The 19,829-nt window shown below is 40.9% G+C and overlaps 1 protein-coding gene across 1 annotated transcript in view; it reads right to left on the bottom strand.

The window, feature by feature from the left end:
• Positions 1-93: 93 nt before the first annotated feature.
• LOC121909394 (neurocan core protein-like) overlaps positions 94-19,829 on the bottom strand; it is a 45,944-nt gene continuing 26,208 nt past the window's right edge. The window contains exons 12-20 of the mRNA XM_042429931.1: positions 16,774-17,979; positions 12,439-12,555; positions 7,459-7,572; positions 4,980-5,031; positions 4,657-4,763; positions 4,385-4,467; positions 3,999-4,143; positions 2,773-2,955; positions 94-1,370 (exon numbers count right to left, since the gene is read on the bottom strand). Of these exons, the coding sequence (XP_042285865.1) occupies positions 1,252-1,370; positions 2,773-2,955; positions 3,999-4,143; positions 4,385-4,467; positions 4,657-4,763; positions 4,980-5,031; positions 7,459-7,572; positions 12,439-12,555; positions 16,774-17,979 (2,126 nt within the window). The 3' untranslated portion in view covers positions 94-1,251. The remainder of the gene's footprint in view (positions 1,371-2,772; positions 2,956-3,998; positions 4,144-4,384; positions 4,468-4,656; positions 4,764-4,979; positions 5,032-7,458; positions 7,573-12,438; positions 12,556-16,773; positions 17,980-19,829) is intronic.

The raw sequence follows: 19,829 nt of genomic DNA, 5'->3' as shown, positions 1-19,829 counted from the left end.
ACATCATCTGCACACACTCCTTTAAGAAATGCACGCAACAAACACTAATAGACAAAGTGATGGTTGGTTTGACAGAAACACACTGATCAGAGATGCTGTTCATTTTTTCTCTTTATTAAGAATGGAATACAACAGCAGGACAAAAAGTCATAAGAACACCAAAAAAGTGGATGATCGATCAAATATCAAAGGGACCAACGACAAAAAAATTGTGACATTCTACCCATCGTGTAAATATAGCCGTGCAAAGATTGAGAGTATTGAGCGATTCAGATACAATCAAGTGGTTATCTCGAGAAAGAGTCGAATAATCCCATCCACACTATCAATCACTCGACTGTCAATGGGACATATTCATTAGCTGAGAGTGCTTAAGGGGATGGGGATCTATTTGACTGGACAAAGTCCAGCTATTGATCAAGGATCAGCCAATAACAAACACCACAATATTTACAATACAGAGATTAGAGGCAATCAAATGATTAATTTTGTTACTGATTGATTGTTGGACTGGTATAGAAAATGATGTTACACTGGCTCTCTGAAGTATAAGTAAAAAAAAGAAAGCTTATTCACTAGCAAATGATTCATAATAAATAGTAACATTACACAAAAACATAGCAAATATTAGAAAAAAGCATGTCAGTAGAATAAAACAGACCAGCTATTCAGGTGCTCTATGGAAAAAAGTAACAGCTACAGTACACATACAAAAAGCTCGGGGGTTACCAGGGACTGAATGCTATCTTGCATCAATTACATCTGTGCTTTGTAAACAGAATACTAGGATGAGAGTCATTTTTCATGTTTAACAAGCAAACCTTTACAAAAAAAAGTGGCTCAGCACTTCACTAAGTTTCTCTCTTACACGCATACGCTCACACACACTCGCATACTGCTGCCAGTCTGACAGACCGAGAGGGTTACAGTTCATAGAAAGGTGGAGGATTTACTGTACTGAGATGTTAGGGTGGGAGGATGTTAATAAGAGTTAGTGTTACAAGTTAAGTGTTCGCATGGACCTCAATTAAAGGAAGCGGGGTAAGAATAAAAAGAAGCATCAATACACCCAAACTCAGTGACATAAACTGTGTGTTAGAGGGAGAAAACCTTATTCATCAGGAGGAATAAAGCTAAAGAGAGCATGGCTAGAAGCAGAAAAGGAAATGGGAGTGTTTCTCATGTGAACTACTGTCTTTCTTTATGGGCCATGGTTAGCACCTAGGCATTGCTGACGTTGTATTATTTGGTTCAGTAGTAGCTGTGCGCGTCCTCTCTGGCCTTGTGTCCCTCTCCTCCGTGTCTCCTGTGGCTGCGGCGCTCGTGGTGCTGATTGTGGTGATGACGTCGGTACCGGTGTGATCGCCGGGCTAAAAGTGGAAGGAAATAAATGGGTTTATCTGGTTTTCTATAGTACATGTACTGTAGTAGATACACGTCACAACTGTAGGGTAACAAGTAATGTTTTAAGATTACCACACCTCATGCCACTTTTTCTTTTTATAAATGAAATCCACTGGTCACTGTTTAAAATAAAGTCTTTTTAAGACTGAATGCAAGATTATTGCCATTTCACATAGTTGATAGGAATTTGCTATGGTGAGATCACATGATACAAAATGAAAACAGACACCTGTTTTACCACAAGCGGTAAAATCATCATATTATCACCAAACAATAAAACCTTTATGCATAAAATAATTGGAATAAATGACTAAATCAAGTATCCCCATATGGATACTATCTGCACCATAAAGCAACTATTGTGTACCTTTGTGTACATACCATTACAGTATCTTATGGATGGGAAACAGACTCTGGATAAGTGTTAGAGAACCTGGCTGTACTAGTACCAATACTTTACAGTCCTTAAAAAGAATGGAGGATGTCAAAAAGATGTTTAGCTGGGTGAGAGGAGTCTTTGTAGTATCTTGTGTCCTTTTTCTGTAGCCGTATGTTATAATTTCAGCAAGAGACAGTAGATTGTGTGATTTTTGACACATAACTTTGTCCAGAGATACAGTCATAGAGCATAGTGAAACTGCATCATAGCTTCTCATGATATGGACGATTTTTCCAGTTGTCTTAAAAAGTAAAGAGATATTTTTTTAAATTTTATCTCTTATTCTAATCCAGTTCTTTCTTTGCACTTCTCAGATTGTCTGAGACAGGTCTGCTTTCTGTCATCAGGGTCAAAACTATAAACATGGAGAAGCAGCGTTCAGTTTTTATGCACCACAAATCCCTGAAAACTTGAGGTCTGCTCCAACACTCAAACTTTTCTGTTGCCACTGCCTTTTATTAAATCAAATTTGGGGCTTTAGATTCATATCTTGAACCGCACTGTAGCTGCACTGTAATTTTTATTCTACTCTTTTATCTGTCTTATTCTGTTTGAGCTTATTACTTATTTTCTATTTAACTCTTTTAAATACTATTTTCTTTTTATGTCTGGTGTCTTTGTGTTTATGTCTTTTATATTTTGTCTTAATGCCTTTTATGTTTTATGGTAAGCACTTTTTGTCTTGTTGTTGAAAGGTGCCATACAAATATAAATTTGCATTGCCTTACTTTTATTTGAATGTAACTATGGTGATTAAAGAAAATTATTCCTGTTTTACTAGATATGAGCACCAGAAGACCAGAATTAAAACGTGTTATTTAAGCTCCATAGGAGAAGCAATTAAAAAACACAAAAGGCAAAATGTCTGTTTATGAGGAAGTGGAGAAAATAACAATAAAATAAAGTATTACTAGATATTGAACACTTACACTTTGTGCAGATGATCCTGGGTCGCTCCCAGCTCCCGTCGGCCCGGCAGCGTGCGGTGGGGATGTGGCGCTGGTAGAAGCCTTCGGAGCACTGGTAGCGCACCACGGCATGGATGTCATAGTGTGACCTCCGCCGACCTATCAAATGGGCGTTTTCCACTGCAGGCGGGGTCCCACACAGCACTGCCAAAAATGATCAAATGAGAAGGTTGGGTTCTGTTTTTACTCAAGATACATCTAGATCTATTTCACATCAGTCAGAAGATACAAATGGAGCTAAAATACAACCAACATTACTTTCACTTATTATGCATCTGTTCAGAGAGACCAACTTTAGTCGCTTTTTAAGACTCTAAAAAATAACCCTCAACTGTTCAGTGTGTGTTGCCTCTAGATGGCAGCCTCGCTGTTGTAACTGACTGATGGGTAGAGCTGTAGCCTGGCCATAGGGAGGTAATGGGGCTCTGCAGTAGACAGCCAGACAAACAAATACACTCAATCATTTTCTCCCTGTCCTGCTCCATCTCTCTCCCTCCCTCCTCCGGACCCTCCTCCATGTCTTCAGAGTGTACCTCTCTTTAGTTTTGTTTGCATCTGACAAACTCTCGCTGCATTCACTTTCAGGCCGGCTGAGTCAAACCACAGAAGGAGGTTATGGGTGAGTATCAGGAAAACCTGGTGAAATGGCTCACAGCAATTTCAGATCATATTTGTGAACAAGGCAGTAATTGGCAATAACTGCAAGTACAGTTCTGCTGTCTGGACCCGTGTAAGTGAGCCCTGAGGAGGGAGAGAGACACGGCAATAAGAGGAAGATTGAGATTGATATTGCTCTCAAGAGTCAATACGGGTTGTTTGAGACAGAATCACAATCTTCACAACTGCAAGTGATGTGAAACTGCTACTGAGGTCTGACCCACTGCTGAGTGGCAGTTTGAGAAACTTCAGGAAGAAAGCTTTTCTCCATAAAGAGCACCGGAGCTGACGATGCACAGTTATGACTAACAGGTGGCCAGCTGGTCAGCGATAACACACAAGCAACCAAGCTGTATGAAGAAAGCAAAAAATCTGTCCTCATAAACTGATTATTAAGCATTGATGTGTTGTAAAAGATTCATACTGGACCTGGAAGTGTCAAACAGCATTTCAACAACAAATTATTGTACTTTTCGTTAGTAAGTAGTGCCAACTGTTTGGTTACATTCAGTCCAGCAGTGTTACAGTACCTGTGCCTTTCTTGCAGATGTAGGGCAGGTTGTAGTTGCAGGGCACGTCGTTCCACTTGCCATCCTCATGGGCGATGGTCACCACGCAGTCCTCACCGCCTGCAAAGAAGTTATCTGGCTGGCTCTCCCTCCAGTTCTCATACACCTGCATATCAGCAAACAACAGAATTCAGCCGCATTTGCTTTTATTCGTCAGTGCTGCCAGACAAGACTGGAATCTCTATTAACTAGAATCTTCTGCTGAGTTTTTTGGATGAAATACTGGTATTTTCTGTCTATTTACTGTCTGGCATTTGTGTGATTACGCAAGAGCTTTTGCACAAATAGAGAAAGAAAAAATAATAATTTGGATGACATGGCAGCACAAATTGGAGACGACGACTAACCAGATCATTGCTGTCAGTCCACTGAAAGTCTTCCTCCACTGTGCGGTCATTCAGACCGATCCAGGCGTTGTCATGACCCAGACCTGGAAAAATCACCAGCACCATATTTCCATTAGACTTAATTGCTTATCTGTAAAAACCCTGATGTCCACCGCACATACTTACACACACACACACACACACACACACACACTTTTATGTCTTTTGTTGTGGTTTGTTCTGCATGTTATACCAGTAAAACACAAACGAAACCAACAGAAATACATTCGAACCATTAATAAACTGCTGCTCAGTAGCAGAGATGACACTACTGAGGTGGGCACTGTGCTCTCTGCAGTCTTTCTCTGCATCCTCCCAGGTGTGTCTGTGGGTGAAGTACCTGTGAGACAACACAGTGTGAGTGGATATGAAAATACATAATTCATACATTATGCAGCGAGACAAGTTTAAACGCTACAGAGCACTGTGGTAAGTGTGTCACGCATAACTCAAGGGTATGGAAGAGTAATGCAGATAGATTAGGCACCTGTGGTTGCAGGTAAATATATTGTAACATTCATTTTTACGGTTCAGCCAGCTTTTCATCGTTACCTACCTGTAGCAATGGCCGTGGAACTTCCTCCAGCCATGATCACAACCTTCTATGTCTGTAGAGATTAAGAGAAAAGAGGAGGGGAAATTAGTGAAGCTAAAATGGTTTTTTGAAGGGTAAAAGTGAAGTCAAGTGCAGGAGCAGATAAAATAGTCTGTATAACACGGGAGGAGAGAGGAAGCAGGAGGCTTTTTTTTGTTGAACGTTCTATCTCATTTGGCAAATAAAGACTAAAATATATGACTTTGGCATCTTGAGAGGCTGAATACATGAACTGTAATTATACAGGCTCGTTTTCAATTCACAGCACATGAGGCCCTTTCCCTGCACTATTAGTATTCATTACCAAGGTCTGTGGATTCATTTATAACTGCAAAGGTTAGATATTCATTTATCCTCATTACTACTAGTGCACGGCACACATACACACACACATACACACATTTAAGGAGGGCAGATCTGGAGCTGGAGGTGGCTGAAACAAGTGAGGTAATGAATCAGCGCTTGTGTTTGTGTTTGTGTGTGTGTGTGTGTGTGTGTGTGTGTGTGCACGTGGGTGTCAGTGTGTGGTATGGAGGGTGATTAGTGCCACTGATCTGAATCTTGCCAACATGTGTGTATGTGTTTGTTTATTGTTCAGACTGCACACACTCACAGGACTAGATTGCCTCTGAGTTTGTCTGTGTATCTATTTGATCATTTTTGTCATATTACAGATGGCTCTCTCCGCATTTGTGGGTCGATTGCCGCCTCTTTTATTACCCAACACACATCCTGGCTTCAATTTGATCGCCTGCATCACACTATTTTACATGAGGTGGATTCGTCGCCAGCTTTGCCTGGTTTGTTTTTAGTAACAAAGCTTCACATCCGCCTGCTTGTTTGCCATTTTTGACAGCCTGGTTTATTGTTGTTGCTCCTCATCTCTGGAACAGCCTCCCACAAAGTCTAAGAGAAGTCACATCAGTGCACATTTTTACAGGAATAGTGCAAAATTTTAGGAAATACTGCCTGGTACTGTCCAAAGGCAGCAAAATCCACTGACTAGCATCTCTGAAGTTCACTAATTAAAGGGGACATATAATGCACATTTCCAGGTCTATATTTACATTCTGAGGCTCTACTGGAATATCTTTGGATGATTTACTGTTCAAAAAACGTATTAAAAACCTTATTTATCTTATACTGGTCTTTTATGCAGCCTCTCAGTTCAGCCTCTGTTGTAAACAGGCCGTTTTAGCTTTTGTCTCTTTAAGGCCCTCCTCCCGATGAGCCTGCTCTCTTCTGATTGGCCAGCTCCAGAGGCTACGTAAACAAACAGTAGTGATAGGATTTAATTTCTTTCTTGGTTCTTTGCTCAAAATGGAAACTTCTGAAATGTTTAAGCCTGAACCCAATACAAAATATGTGATTGGATAACATGAACAACCCCTGGAACAACCTTAGCAACAAAGGCTACGGAACGAACGGCCGATTGTGGGCATGTGCAAACATTCTGACATCATCACAAGGAGGAAGTAGAGGTCACATTGCAAACGGAGCGTTCAGAGAAGGCTGATGCCCTGGCTTTTGACTTGAGGGGAGCATTTTACATTATGTTCACCTCAAGTTTTGGAACTCTGATCATGTTTAACAAAGATATCTGATATTACAACAGTATTAAAATTCATAAAAAGCATGATACGTTTAAGACATTATCTCTCAGCAAGAAAGCAAATTTTTTTTAAAAAAATGTTGAACTATTCTTTTAAAAATCATCTTAAAATCCTTTTTTTTCTTTTGGGTTTCTCTTGATTTTATACATTTTGTGTGATGTGCACTTAACTCTGCTTACTTTTATCCCCCTCTTTCCCATTTTCTTCTTCCTGTTAATCACTTTGTAACTTCTGTTTTGAAAAGTGCTGTATGAATAAAATTTGCCCGCTTGCTTCATTTAGATCCCTAATAGTTTTAGTATCTCAGTGAACTACAAACTAGGTCCATACTTATACTTTCTTATACTTTCAGTACATAATACAGTTACAATAATGAATCATCTCTAATTGAAAAACAGTATTATAATTGTACCCATGTGGGCATGTGTGCATGTATGGAGGGACGCTGACTAAAAACCGTGCAAATAGCAACTGATGCTTGGGAAACAATGTGTATGTTTTTTGTGCATGCAGGAGATTCAGTCAGTATTTGTCATCTTGCAGCACTGTGACACACACAGATACACTGTCTGATAGCTGCAGAGAGATGCAGCCTTGTGATATTGGATTATGACATATAGCTGTAACAGACACTGCACACTGATGAGGATTATGTCCACCAGCACAGTTATAGCAACAAACCCTTTACAGCTTGTATCAGATGTCTGGGAAACTTTAACTATTTCACCACCCTGGCTGCACACACGACAATGTGCAAAAGGACTTCATATGAACAAATAATGTTCCATTTATATGTGTACAGTATTCTCCATCTGTCTTCCTCTCACCTTTCTCGCACGTGTCTCCTCCGTAGCTGGGCAGGCAAAGGCAGAGGAATGAATCAATCTTGTCGATGCAAGTGCCTCCATTTTCGCACGGCTCCGACTGGCAGTCATCAACATCTGTGAGGGAGAAAAAGCAGCAAGAGCAGACGGGTTGTAGATCTCATTAGGGGGTCTAATTAAAAGGATGTATTCTGCTGTGGAGATGTTGTTCATAAAGAAAAAAAAAACTGAGAGGGCGTTTGCTGCCATTCAAGCACTGGCACAGAATGAGCTGGTCATTAGTCCTGGTTTAAACTGTGAAATGTGTCCATATTGGCAAGTACACTATCATAATTCAAACAGGGTGTGAGGAGAATACACACAGTCTAATCCCCTTTGCATTCCTTATTTGTCCTCATTCTCTCGCAGAAGAAAACACTCTAAAAGCCTTTCAAGTGTTGTTACATGCTTCTGTGTACATTTACACAGTTTAAGGTTGACTTGATGTACAGTATGACTAATCTCTCTTTTTGTCTCTTGTCCACTGTCTCTATTTACAAAAGGCTACATACTGCAAAGAAAAAGTTATGCACCGCAGGCCACACCACTTTTCTTTTAAAGCATTTCAAGTCTAGACATAAATAAGGAGAGGCTGATGGGACCAGATGAGTCGGGTTCAAGCCTCCGTTTTAGCAGGCATCCACCCTGCTGAAGAGGCCTTAAGCAACAACAGATACCCTACCAGCTCTGAGGCTGGTGCTCTGCAGCAAACTGAGCTCCCCGACCTCTCTGTGGGAAGAAAGAGCAGGCAAAAGGAACACTTCTCTACAGGGATCAATATAGTATCACTTTATCATAGTAAATGGAGGGCATGTAATCTTCTTTTGCCACTGTGGGGTTCTTCTGGGCCCAGAATAACAGTCGTACCCCAGGACTGCAGAAATCTATTAAAACTCACAGCGAGAGCACAAAAAGAAAGCTACTTATAGGTTCAAACATACTTCAAAGTGTTTCCTCGGATCTTAACGGTTACTTAGTTCTAAGCAAAAGTCTGAAAACTGACCAAGGTCAGTGGATGTGGAGAGCTAAAGGTGTCAGACAGATCAAACTTTAGCCTCATCCAAGATGCTCTTGTCACTGGAGGTCAGTCACAATACAGATTAATTTTTAATCTGGATTAAATTGTGATTTATCAGGACAGTCTCTTGCAGGGTAAGACAAAGTAAGATTGTTTTTAAATGTTTTCAGTTGAGCTTTTACTTCAGCTTCAAAATCTTTCAGATTTGATCAAAGGTTAACTTTAATATGACAGCAGAGGCTGTTTATCTTTTTATAAAAATGTCAGCTTTTTAAAGCAGAATGGAGGAAAATGAGGCTGTTTCTTGAAGAAAGATATAGGAACAGACTGAAACTTAGTAATGTGTTTACTTTTATGATGTCTCCCTCCTCCAAAAGTTGTGATGCAAAAAATGTTGTTTATCTAGAAGATCAAACAATTGCAAATTAAAAGCAAAATGTCTCTTATCTTATTGCAAAAATAGTCTTTGACAACATGGTTCATTGGTTTAAATCATTGAAACCTACTACAGTATGTGTAGGATTTGGAAATGTCTTACTTTATTAGTATCAAGAATGACACGCTGCCAAACAGCACAAATGAGGAATAAATTACTCAGCATTTAAAGGATCTAAACTATGGCGAAATTGTACAACACTCCTGATTTGAGCTTGAACATGAATCAAGGATTAATTGTTTTAAACCTTTCTCTTCTCTCTCATTATTTTAAACCCACCAAAGTGAAATTGTCATTGATCAGAGGTTAAATTAAACTATGTGGGTGCAACTCAGCCTGATGCTTTGATATGAGTAGAAGAGAAAATCTCCAAATGTTTAATTGAAAGACAAAAGTTGTAGAGACTGGATTTACTACAGAGTGATGGACAAGTTTATTTTTAATTAATACATTTTTATGAACACTAGAGAAAATGGCTTTTACTGCGGGTTGACTACTTTTGTAAATACATCTTATAAATTAAATTTTAAAAAATTGTTGTATGAATATATAACGTTTGATTAAGGGACTTCACTGCTAATTAAGACCTTGAATGACCTCTCATCTCTGACCTTTAGATCTGCCAGTTCACAGTTAAACACACTCCACCAACTTTCTCTCTCTCTTTGTTGTTCAATATAAAATGTGTGATCCGCTTGTCCGTCTCATCCATTATGCAGAGGGGAAGCCGCTCCTCAGAGAGATAATACTGCAAATTCTGCAAATCCATACGAAGCCTTCAGCATACCCACGCATCAGCTGCTGGCTGTCAGTTTGACTGTCTGACTGTCCGTTCGTCCATCTTTTCTGTGACACTGAACAAACAAAACTTGGCACCCGGTAAGTATTAAGGTGTTCACAGCCGAGTGGGACTGTGAATACAGATAAGTACGTTACTGTATATGGTTAATTTATTCATAAAGTGTTCAATTCCTTGAGGAATGGCTGCCTAATAAGCTGAGCATGTGTTAATGAACAAAATGTGAGTCTCAAGGCAGATTTATACCTCTGTGTCAGAGTCACAGTACCTCCATGCAGATGTCTGCTGTAGGGCTACACCGAAGCTCACAAGCACCTCTGCAAAAATGTAACTATATAAGAGGAACGATTTGATTTCAGATGTGGGGTGCAGGGATGGATGGATAAAATCTTCTACCACAATATCAATATACAGCATATTGTAATATGGTACAGTTTCTGAAAACTCAATTGAGGAACCGTGAGAGATAAAATAACTAGATGGTAATGTCTGTTTTTGGTACTCCAGTGATTTAAATACCTGAAAAAACAAGGTATTCATAACATAGATGCAAAAAATCCAATATAAAGCAATCCTACTCAATGGTGTAAATCAACCAGAGATATTAAAGTGATAGCTATCTCTAAATACTGTTTCATATTCATCATCATCAAAATGTGGGTGGGAACGATTAAATAGTAAACCAAAATTTCAGTTTTATACCAAACCAAAGACCCCTGAAGTTGGTGCTTAATGGCTGAGGATACTGGTTGATATTAGCTCATTGCAGATAATCAGTATCGGCGTATATGTCAGCTGATAAATCTGACTTCTGGCTTCAATTGTGCGGCTGCCAGCTATAGTTGCTCTCTGTTTTCTGATCTTTATTCTAAATTATTACTATTTATTGTCTTATTAAGCTTAGTTGTGTGTACAATTTAGTTTAGCTTTAGTTTTAGTCCCACAATGCAGTAGATAGTTTTCACTCTTCTTCGTTGCAGGGTTACTTTTGTCAACCTGCTCCCCTGCACTCGCACAACAGTTTGGTGTTTACGGAGCCATTGATGACTCCAGGGATCAGCTGCTGTCATAACGACAGGTTGTCTTGGCCAGTGAGAAACCTGATCTTGCACATCAATTTCCCTCTGGATCAATAAAGTACTATCTTTTGAAATTTGAGGAAACCTTATCAAAACTATTTATTTCTGTTATGGGTTGTATAAAGAAAATTATACATCATCAGATTTTTTAAACTCTCAAATATCAATATCGGGCCCACACAGCGTTTTTTGAGTATTCTGGCTGATTAGACTATGCTAATTGATTACCTGTGCTGTGATGTCAGTCATTAAACTACATGTACCAATATGAAGGATAAAGTTGTATTATCATTTAAAGTTGTAACTTTTAACATGTGCAACAAGATGGAGGTATGATGTCTTCTCTGCACCGTTTGGGTGTTGATAGCAACACCCAAACGGTGCAGAGAAGAAGCAAAGTAAGTGAAAACAACACTGAGTGGATGTACAACAGGAGTCTAAGGCCTTTTAATTGGGGGCAATTGTTGAAAGAGAGAATAGGCCTTCTTCATGAGAGACATTTTGACATGTAAAAGCAGGAAGAGCAAAGATTTTTACTTTTGTCTCATGCTATGTTTACACAACTACTTCCATCACCTTCTGCATGTTTAAACGAGTGCAACCATGAATACCTTCATGGAGAAACTGTCTAAAAGTGTGCTCTGTCATCCCCATTTCAACAATAAGTGAGTCTCCCCACTCTCTACGCCAGCAGGTGGAAAACATGTTGTACAATCTACCCTGGCCGTCAGACCCTCGTTATCTTGCAGTTCATGCAGGCCACCATCAGCTGGTGCAACATGGCAGCATGTCGGTCTTGACCTTGTCCCTATACGGTGATAAAGCGCACCTAAATTCTGTTATCTGTCAAAACTCTGAGAGTATAATTAAATAACAGTGATCAGAGCTTTTGAACCATCTGTAAAACTCTGTCAAGGAGTTAATGTTTTCTCCCCTGTTAGTTTTTCTGTCTGTCAGCAGCATATCACAAAATCCTATGAATGGATTTCCATATACTTCAGTCGGCACAAAGGCCTTGGGGCGGATAGCAATTGATTTGCTTTTTGATGCCGAAGCTGAATGCGGGATTTCCGCTGTTAAACGATTTATCTTTTGAACCATGACGAAACTAAGAAAGGCCTTGACTTGATTCCAAAACCTTAAGGTATTTTAGCAAGGACAAGAAATCAATTCAGCTTAAAAACTAAAGTGACTGTGATGATGTCTTTGGGTGTAACAGCAAGCTAAAGGATTGTTGAATGTTAGCAGAGTTTTCTATTTAGGGTGCCTTTGAGGACAGACATCCTAAAACAGGATGCTGCATAGCACTACTTTAGCCTGGAGCTTTGTTTGTTAATAAAAAAAACCTTGGCAGTGAGAGCTACTAGCAGTGTGACCTTGAGAGACCATAATCATCACCCTGCTCTGACAGTCTGTACGTAACCTTTGACCCCCAGCCTCCATTCAACCTCCTCTCTCACTGTGACGGACAGCTCAGTCTCTGACCTGCCAATAGGCTGTTGGAGAGGCTTGTGTCAATATGTACAGACTGATGCAGGGCGGACTTTATTATGCCAGTGTGTGCTCACATGTGTGTGTGGGATGTGTGAGTGTGTGTGTGAGCATCACTCACCAATCTCACAGTTCTCCCCAGTGTATCCTTGTGGGCAGTAGCAGCTGTAACCCGTTCCCTGAGGAAGGCACTTTCCTCCGTGCAGACACGGGTTTGTCACGCAGGGCTCCACTTCGACTAAAAAAGACAGACAAACAGGGGGAGGGAGGTGTTTAAGGATTCAAAATGAGGGATGTGAGTTAATAACTGATACAGTAAAAGAGGTTTTTTTTTCCTTTTTGCAAATGTGATTTATTTTGGTGAGGATAAAACAGGCAAATTGAAGCTCACAGGCTGAATAAAGAATATAACATATTTATATTCTAAAGTTGGCTTTGACAGAATTTCCCTCACTGCTGCTGCTAGATTTCTCAGATTTTGTATAAAAATAAATCAATGTACAAGTCAAAAAACATGCAATCCTAATTTTCCATCATTCCAGCTGAGCCAAAACCAGCAGTTACAACACACGCATATCCATTTCACACTCGGTCTTTTTTCAAAGGGATCAGAAGCCAGAGAGCCTCAACTTCGCCATCCACTCACAGCCACAGTTGTCATGGTTACCATATGGAAAGCCAGCCTTGGCTCACTCGACTGAGCGTAGTGGGCAGCGTGAGAACTTCAGACATTAGCCATCCTCAACAGAAACGAGCAGACCTCCCGCTGAGCGCCTCGGCCCCGCTATTCAGCCCCTAAATGTGTGCGTGTGTGTGGTCTCCTTCCACAATTACATATTTCCATATCAATTGACACACTACCACGTGTTTCTCCCCTGAGCCGCTCATTATACTTAAGGTCTTTGAAAACCACCACTCGTTAATTCTGGCCGCAGAGCTCGGCTGTGGGAGTCTTTGTTCTGCCAGCTCTCTCTGACACTGAGGACTGCTTAGGAGGGGGTGGTGTGTGAGGTTGTCAGCGTGTGTGTGTGTGTGTGTGTGTGCAGGTTTGTGTGTTTGTGTTTACACGGTACAATGAGCAAAAATCAATACCGTGGATATGATTAGCCCTGAGGCTGATCCAGTCCAATAACTAACCAGAAGCAGAAATTTCAAGCTCACATCCTCTGAATTATCATCACACCGGCTGCTGTATTGAGCAACACAGAATGAACGTTAAGGAGCCAAAAAAAAAAAAAAAAAAAAAGATTGAGGGTTTTCAATCATATGAACTCCAATAAAGAGATTTCTCAATAGCTTCAGCGATATAGATTTATGATAAGTTTTGCAAGCTCCTCCGCTCATGGTTAGAATTCTGCTGAAGTCAGGTGCTAAAACCAGCCATGCATTTCATTTAATGTACATCAGTCCGAGCCAACATGCACTTGCACCCTCCGCATCAGTCAAGGTCATGGCACGCCTTGACAAAATATCAACTGTTATGACGAGCAAATTTTATGACAGGGAGTGTGTGTGTGAGTGTGTGTGTGTGTGTGTGTGAAAGATAAACCTTGTGTGATCGGCCGTTCATTAAAGCAAGTGGTGCAGAAAAATCAATAGTCTGTAGAAGGAGCTGACAGAGTGGACTGTCCCTCGCTCTGCACAGCGTCTGACACCACCGGCACAAACAACAATAACAACAAGCTGGCAACAGCAAAATCACACTAATGATTTAACAGAGATAGGACGGTTAGGGGGATAATACTTTGCAGTGATACCTCAAAGTAATCCACACATCACACATTGCCTTTTCTTCAATTGATCACAATCACAGGCACAGTGGAAATGATATATTTTTAAAATATAGGCGCTTTAATCCTCACAAGTCAGCGCTGATATTTCTGTGAACTCACACACAAGAAGGTGGAAACAAAGAAAGCGACTGCAATTTAAATGTCACAGAGAGACAGTGTGATAGAAATCTGCTCAACAAGACCAGACAATGGAAAGAAACTTGATGGTTTTGCTACTGAAAGTCCTTGAATCCATCCTGAAAACACTCTTTTTGTTTTCTCTCTTATTGATTGAACGGACTGATGAAGTGCTCTGTGATCCAGTCAGGAGAGCAAATACTGACCACGGCCATGAAACCGAGTCACAAGGGACTAAACTGGAGCTGAGATTGTGTACATGAGAGAGAGCGATGTAAGCTGAAAGCCATTATTCTGATCCAGTCTCCTGCAGGCTCATCCATCCACTTCTTCTGTTTATGTAGCAAAGATATCAGTGTGTGTGTGTGTGTGTGTGTGTGTGTGTGTTTGTTTGTTTGTGTGCGTTTACGGCCTTCTGCCTACATGACTCCAGGGTCTCTCAGTCAATCAATCAACCCTCGTACTGTACACCAGCGGCCCAGATGGTTGCCCTCGGCTTCTTGTCGATACAGTTTACAGCTGTTTTCCATCCTCACTCTTCTCACCCCGAGAAGGCAGCTCAGACATTCCTGCTGCAGACATGAGCCGCTTTGAAAGGGAGCAAAATAAATCACCATAGAAATGTGTGATAGCATAATGCCCGTGGGGCTTTCAACCGCTGGGTGATGGGATATTTCCTGCATGCGCTTTCATTATCAAGCGAAAAATAAGTAGTAAACCAGGTGGCCAGCCGGGAGCTTCGCTGAGATATACTGTGCTGCAGACTTAATCAACAGATATGTATGGTGGCAGGAAGATGCTTCCTCTGGTGGGAATAAAAGGTACGCAGCTCGGGAATACAGACTGGATTTTTTTAAAAATATATAAGCCAGTGGCAAGGTCAGTGGAAAAAATGAAAAAGCAATCTTAAAGGGCAATTCTGTTTGTTACAAGGTTATTATTGTCGTAGTTTTGGCCATAATGTCTGTCAGTTATGATAAGATGCACTTATCAAAGTAATTCCTCAGATCTGAGAGAACCAACAATATCTTTACAGAGAGGTGGAACTGAGCAAGAAACACAAGCAGTCAGACAGTCAGACTTGCTGTAAACAGTGTTGAGCAAGTTAGTTGAAAAATGTAACCAACTCATTGAAAAACAGATTACATTACTAATTATTCAACAGCAAATGTAGCTATACTTACATTACTCATTACATTACTTTCGGTTATTCATTACTGTTTCATTAAAAGTAACTTTAAAATGCTGCAGTCTCCACACCCACACATCAAATCTTCTGTATACATGTGTAGAAACAGAAAATTAGGTTTTGTGGTTTAACAAGCAGCTAGTCAACAGTTTGGAGGTGCAGTATTTCCTGACTATAAACAGCTAGTTTAGCCCCAGTAACTGGAAGCAGCTCTCACACTCACACATCCCATAAACACCCTCAGACTCAAAACCAGAAACTAGAAGAACAGAACTAGCTGATTTCTGAACGTGGCTAACATTACTGAGCTAACTAAGAAAACACAATGTAAATAGGACAACTTTGGAGTTACTGACACTCACAATCCTCCTCTTAACAAGTGAGGGGAATGCTAACCGCTTCCCCGCTTTTCTGCTCCTGCGGCAACATAACACATACTGTACCATACCAGCCTGTCCACTGAACACAGAGATGAAATTGATATCAACCCCTCATCCAACCACTGGTGACACAGCAAAAAACGCGACCACCCCAAAATGTTGAAGTACAATCTGAGCTAATATAATTATTCAGTTTCAACATTTCCTGACACTGCTCTCCACTGAAGAAAGTTATCATATTACTGTAACATGTTTCTGCCTAACACTGGTTATAAATGAGATGATAGTTTAGTCAGGATATCTGAACCTTTATTTGGTGGTAAAACAGAAAGTGAGCGCACCTCAAATGTTGGAAATAATCTCGTAACAGTGCAGGAAAACTGAACACACACAACTACAGTGACTACGACAGGTCAACAACAAACCGGGAAGACAGTTTGTGAACTGTGATGGATGTTTGCAAAAGACAATTTTGAGTATTAATTTTACCATTCACCTTTGTTTTCTCTTTCAAATACGTTTGGCTAACCTGCTGGTTTGTTTAAAGCTTGTATGACCCCAATGATGAAATCTGTATTTCCTGTCCCGCCGTCTTTTAAGGGATCTCAGCAATTCAATCAATATAATTACTTAATTACAAAAATCATGGCCAAAACTACAAAAATAAGTGATAAACCAGAACTATTCTTTTAGGCTATCAATCAAGCGGTACGGCTTGAGGCTGAAGCCAATCCAGAAGCCCCTTATAGTGCAATGACATCGACTCCAAAGCAAACCAATGGGTGACGTGATGTCACACTTCACTACGTCCATCTTCATATACAGTCTATGTTGTCAATACTAAATTGTGCTATGTGTAGAATAATGACATTTATGATTGATTACAATGAATATACAAACATGGACACACTTATCAATTGAAATAAAGTCTACCAACTGGATTACAGAGCATTTGAATACAGACATACAAAGCTAACCTGTTGGGTCCACAGTTGTGGCACTGACGTTGAATCCTCCCCTGCTGCTCTCCTCCTCCATGTTGCCTGGTAACAGAGCTCCCGAGCCCACAGCATGAGACCAAGCAGGCTCCTCCTCATCCAAGGGCCCCGACAGTAATGGAGGAGAATCCAGAGAGCCGTTCACAACAGCTCTCTCTACGGGGACCCAGTGGGGTGATGTTAGGGGGTCAGTGGAGCTGACCTTGTTGTCTGAATGAAGAGACGGAGCCCCCGATCCGACAGTTTGAGTCTGAGATGGCGAGTGGGAAGTGGGTGATGATGGTGAAGGTGAAAGGGATGGGGTTTGGGAATGGGATGGAGGTGAGGAAGTGGACGGAGGTGGGGAGGAGGAAGAGGGAACAGACTGGGATGGGGATGGAGATGGAGATTCAAACAGAGATTGAGATGGGGATGACGGAGAAAAGGATGGAGATGGGGACATGGATGCCGTGACAGGCAGTGATGGAGAGGTTGACGGTGAAGAGGATGGAGATGAGGATGGGGATGGGTTTGAGTCTGGTGAGACGGACAGGGATTGGGTTTCTGCTGGTAAGGCGGACAGGGATTTGGACGTAGAAAAGTCAACACTTTCTGACCCAGTTGAAGACCTCACAGTGGGCTCAAGAGGGCTGGCAGTGGTGGTCGTGGGGGCGGGAGTGGTGGACTGTCCTTTCCTGTGACCCCTCTCTCTGGATCTTTCTCGGGATCTTTCTCTTGGTTTACTGGTTCCAACCGGTCGACGTGAGACTTGTATTTCCCCTTTTGCTTCGGCACCGGTGATCTCTCCGCTCCCTTCCTCCTCTCCTTTCCCCTTCTCTTCTCCTCTCCCCCTCTCTTCTCCTCTGCCCCTGTCCTCCCCTCTGTTCTTCTTCCCCCTTCCTCTTCCTCCTCTACCACTGGCTCTAGAGGTCACTGTCTCCTCCCTCTTGTCACCTGACTGGGTTGTGGTCTCCACTTCGACACGGACCCAGGTTTCCCCACTGGATGAGGTTATTTCAGGTGGGGGGTTGGAGGCGGTGGATGTGTGTGTCTCCGAAGCCTCCCAGCTCTTGGTGCTCTCTGCAGTCGTAGAGTTACTGGAGGCGGCCAAAGTAGATGCCAGACGAGTGGGTGTTTCTTCACTGGATGGTGTTGCCTTCTCCCTCGAGGGACTGCTGAACCATGAACTCCCCCATGAAAACAAACCTGCGGAGGGCGTAAAACAAGCAAAAAGGAAAGAGCAAGGGCAGTCAGGAGTGCAGACAGAGAGAACAGTGCAAAAGCCAAGAGCAACTAACAAAGTGAAAATCATCTCATGGATTCTCTCTGCTTTGCCAAGGGAGACAAACCAAACACTTCTAAACTGTCTGTCTGTCTGAGTTATCCGTCAGCTGTGTTTCTCTATCACTCGACCAACTTCTACAGCTAGCAAAGCTCTAACCAGAGAACTCAGTTTCTGACTTGTAAATAGTGTTCACATCAACAACTGGTCTAATTCTGTTTTAATTATGACCAGAAACGCATGTTTTTCTGAAGGCTCAAAAATATATCTGATTTAACACAGGATTGCATGAAAACCCAAACAAATATGGATGCTTCATATCAACCAAAGTCCGTTATTCAAGGTAACTAAACACATATAGTGCTATATTGTCAAAGTACAGTATTTTTAAACCTCAAACGACCAAATAATTTAGCTGACATGCAACACACAAATTGTAAACATCTTATATGACCTGAGGCAACTTACAAAGTTGCAAAGAGACCAAACAGAGCTGCAGTCATTAGTCTCAATATTGTGATACTATTTCATGTTGCTAAAATACATTTTCAAATCTTATGACAATAACTAGTAAACACAGAGAAAATGTTAGCCAATGAAAAAAGGTAGTAACTGATATTAATAATAAAATTTAAAAGGTAGTCATGTCATTTTCAAATTTAAAACAGCCATTATTAGCTGGAAAAAACCAGAACACCTTGGTGAAGGTCTAAAGAAACAGTCTGGACACTGAGACAAACACACACACAAACACAGTCAGGACAAGCAGAATGAAACTAAACCCTTACAAATTGCCTCAGAATTGAATCAACAACTCTGTAACACAGTTTCAACAAACACTGAAAGGAGATGGCTGCCATTTGGAAACCACTTTCATCCAAGGCCAACAAATAAAGACCTGAAAAACTGTGCAAACCTGCTGGACCCCTGAGACACGGGGAAGAGGAATACAGGTTGGTGAATTGGATATTGCTCTTTTTTTCCATCATCTGCCTGCGTATGTTTGGAGGAAACCAGATGTTCTTGACCCAGATTGTAGCCTGATTGTTAATAATGGGTAGCCAGTTCAAGAGAGACATTTGTAGGCATGATTGCTCTGCAAGGATCGAACATTATCCAACTATGCAACCAGTGATTCAAGAGTGTCTCTGAGAGTGTCTTTTCGATAAGAAAAGTCCCTGAATGAGTCAACTGGTAGCCATGATCACAGCTGGTTGAATTCTCAAAATGCTAACGAGAGGATCTTCACTGCTTGCTTTCTTCTCTCCTTTAGTTTAGGAATAACAGAACCATTGTTTAGAAATAGGAAGAAATTATACCACCCGAATCCTTGCTCCAGCAATAACATTTTGTCACAGTAGATATTTTGACATGTCATAACAAAGAAACAAGTTTAACCGATCACATCAATAGTGGCTGCATTCTCAGCGACACCTGGAGCTCTCTTTAATGACAAAAGAGACTTTTAAAACTAATTTTCTATCAACTCTCAAGTGTTAAAAACCCTCCCTCTTTCATGTATTGTTAAACACCTATAGACCAAATTCCTGCAATTAATGAAACGCGAACATGAATGCTAAACAGAATCTGAACAGATAAATATAATTTTTCACAAGTTGTTTGTGTTAGCATCTGAATTTACATTGCAGATTTGTGGCTGCTCATTTGTAATTATGTCATTTATAATACTGTGTATATGTCCTTTATATTTTTCATTAATAAATAATTATATTACATGACCTTGTAACATTTTCCATCTAGGTCACAGTCAAGT

This window comes from Thunnus maccoyii, chromosome 12 (genome assembly GCF_910596095.1).
Source record: "Thunnus maccoyii chromosome 12, fThuMac1.1, whole genome shotgun sequence".
In the NCBI taxonomy this organism is placed as follows: domain Eukaryota; kingdom Metazoa; phylum Chordata; class Actinopteri; order Scombriformes; family Scombridae; genus Thunnus; species Thunnus maccoyii.
This window is presented reverse-complemented; position numbering and strand designations above follow the sequence as displayed.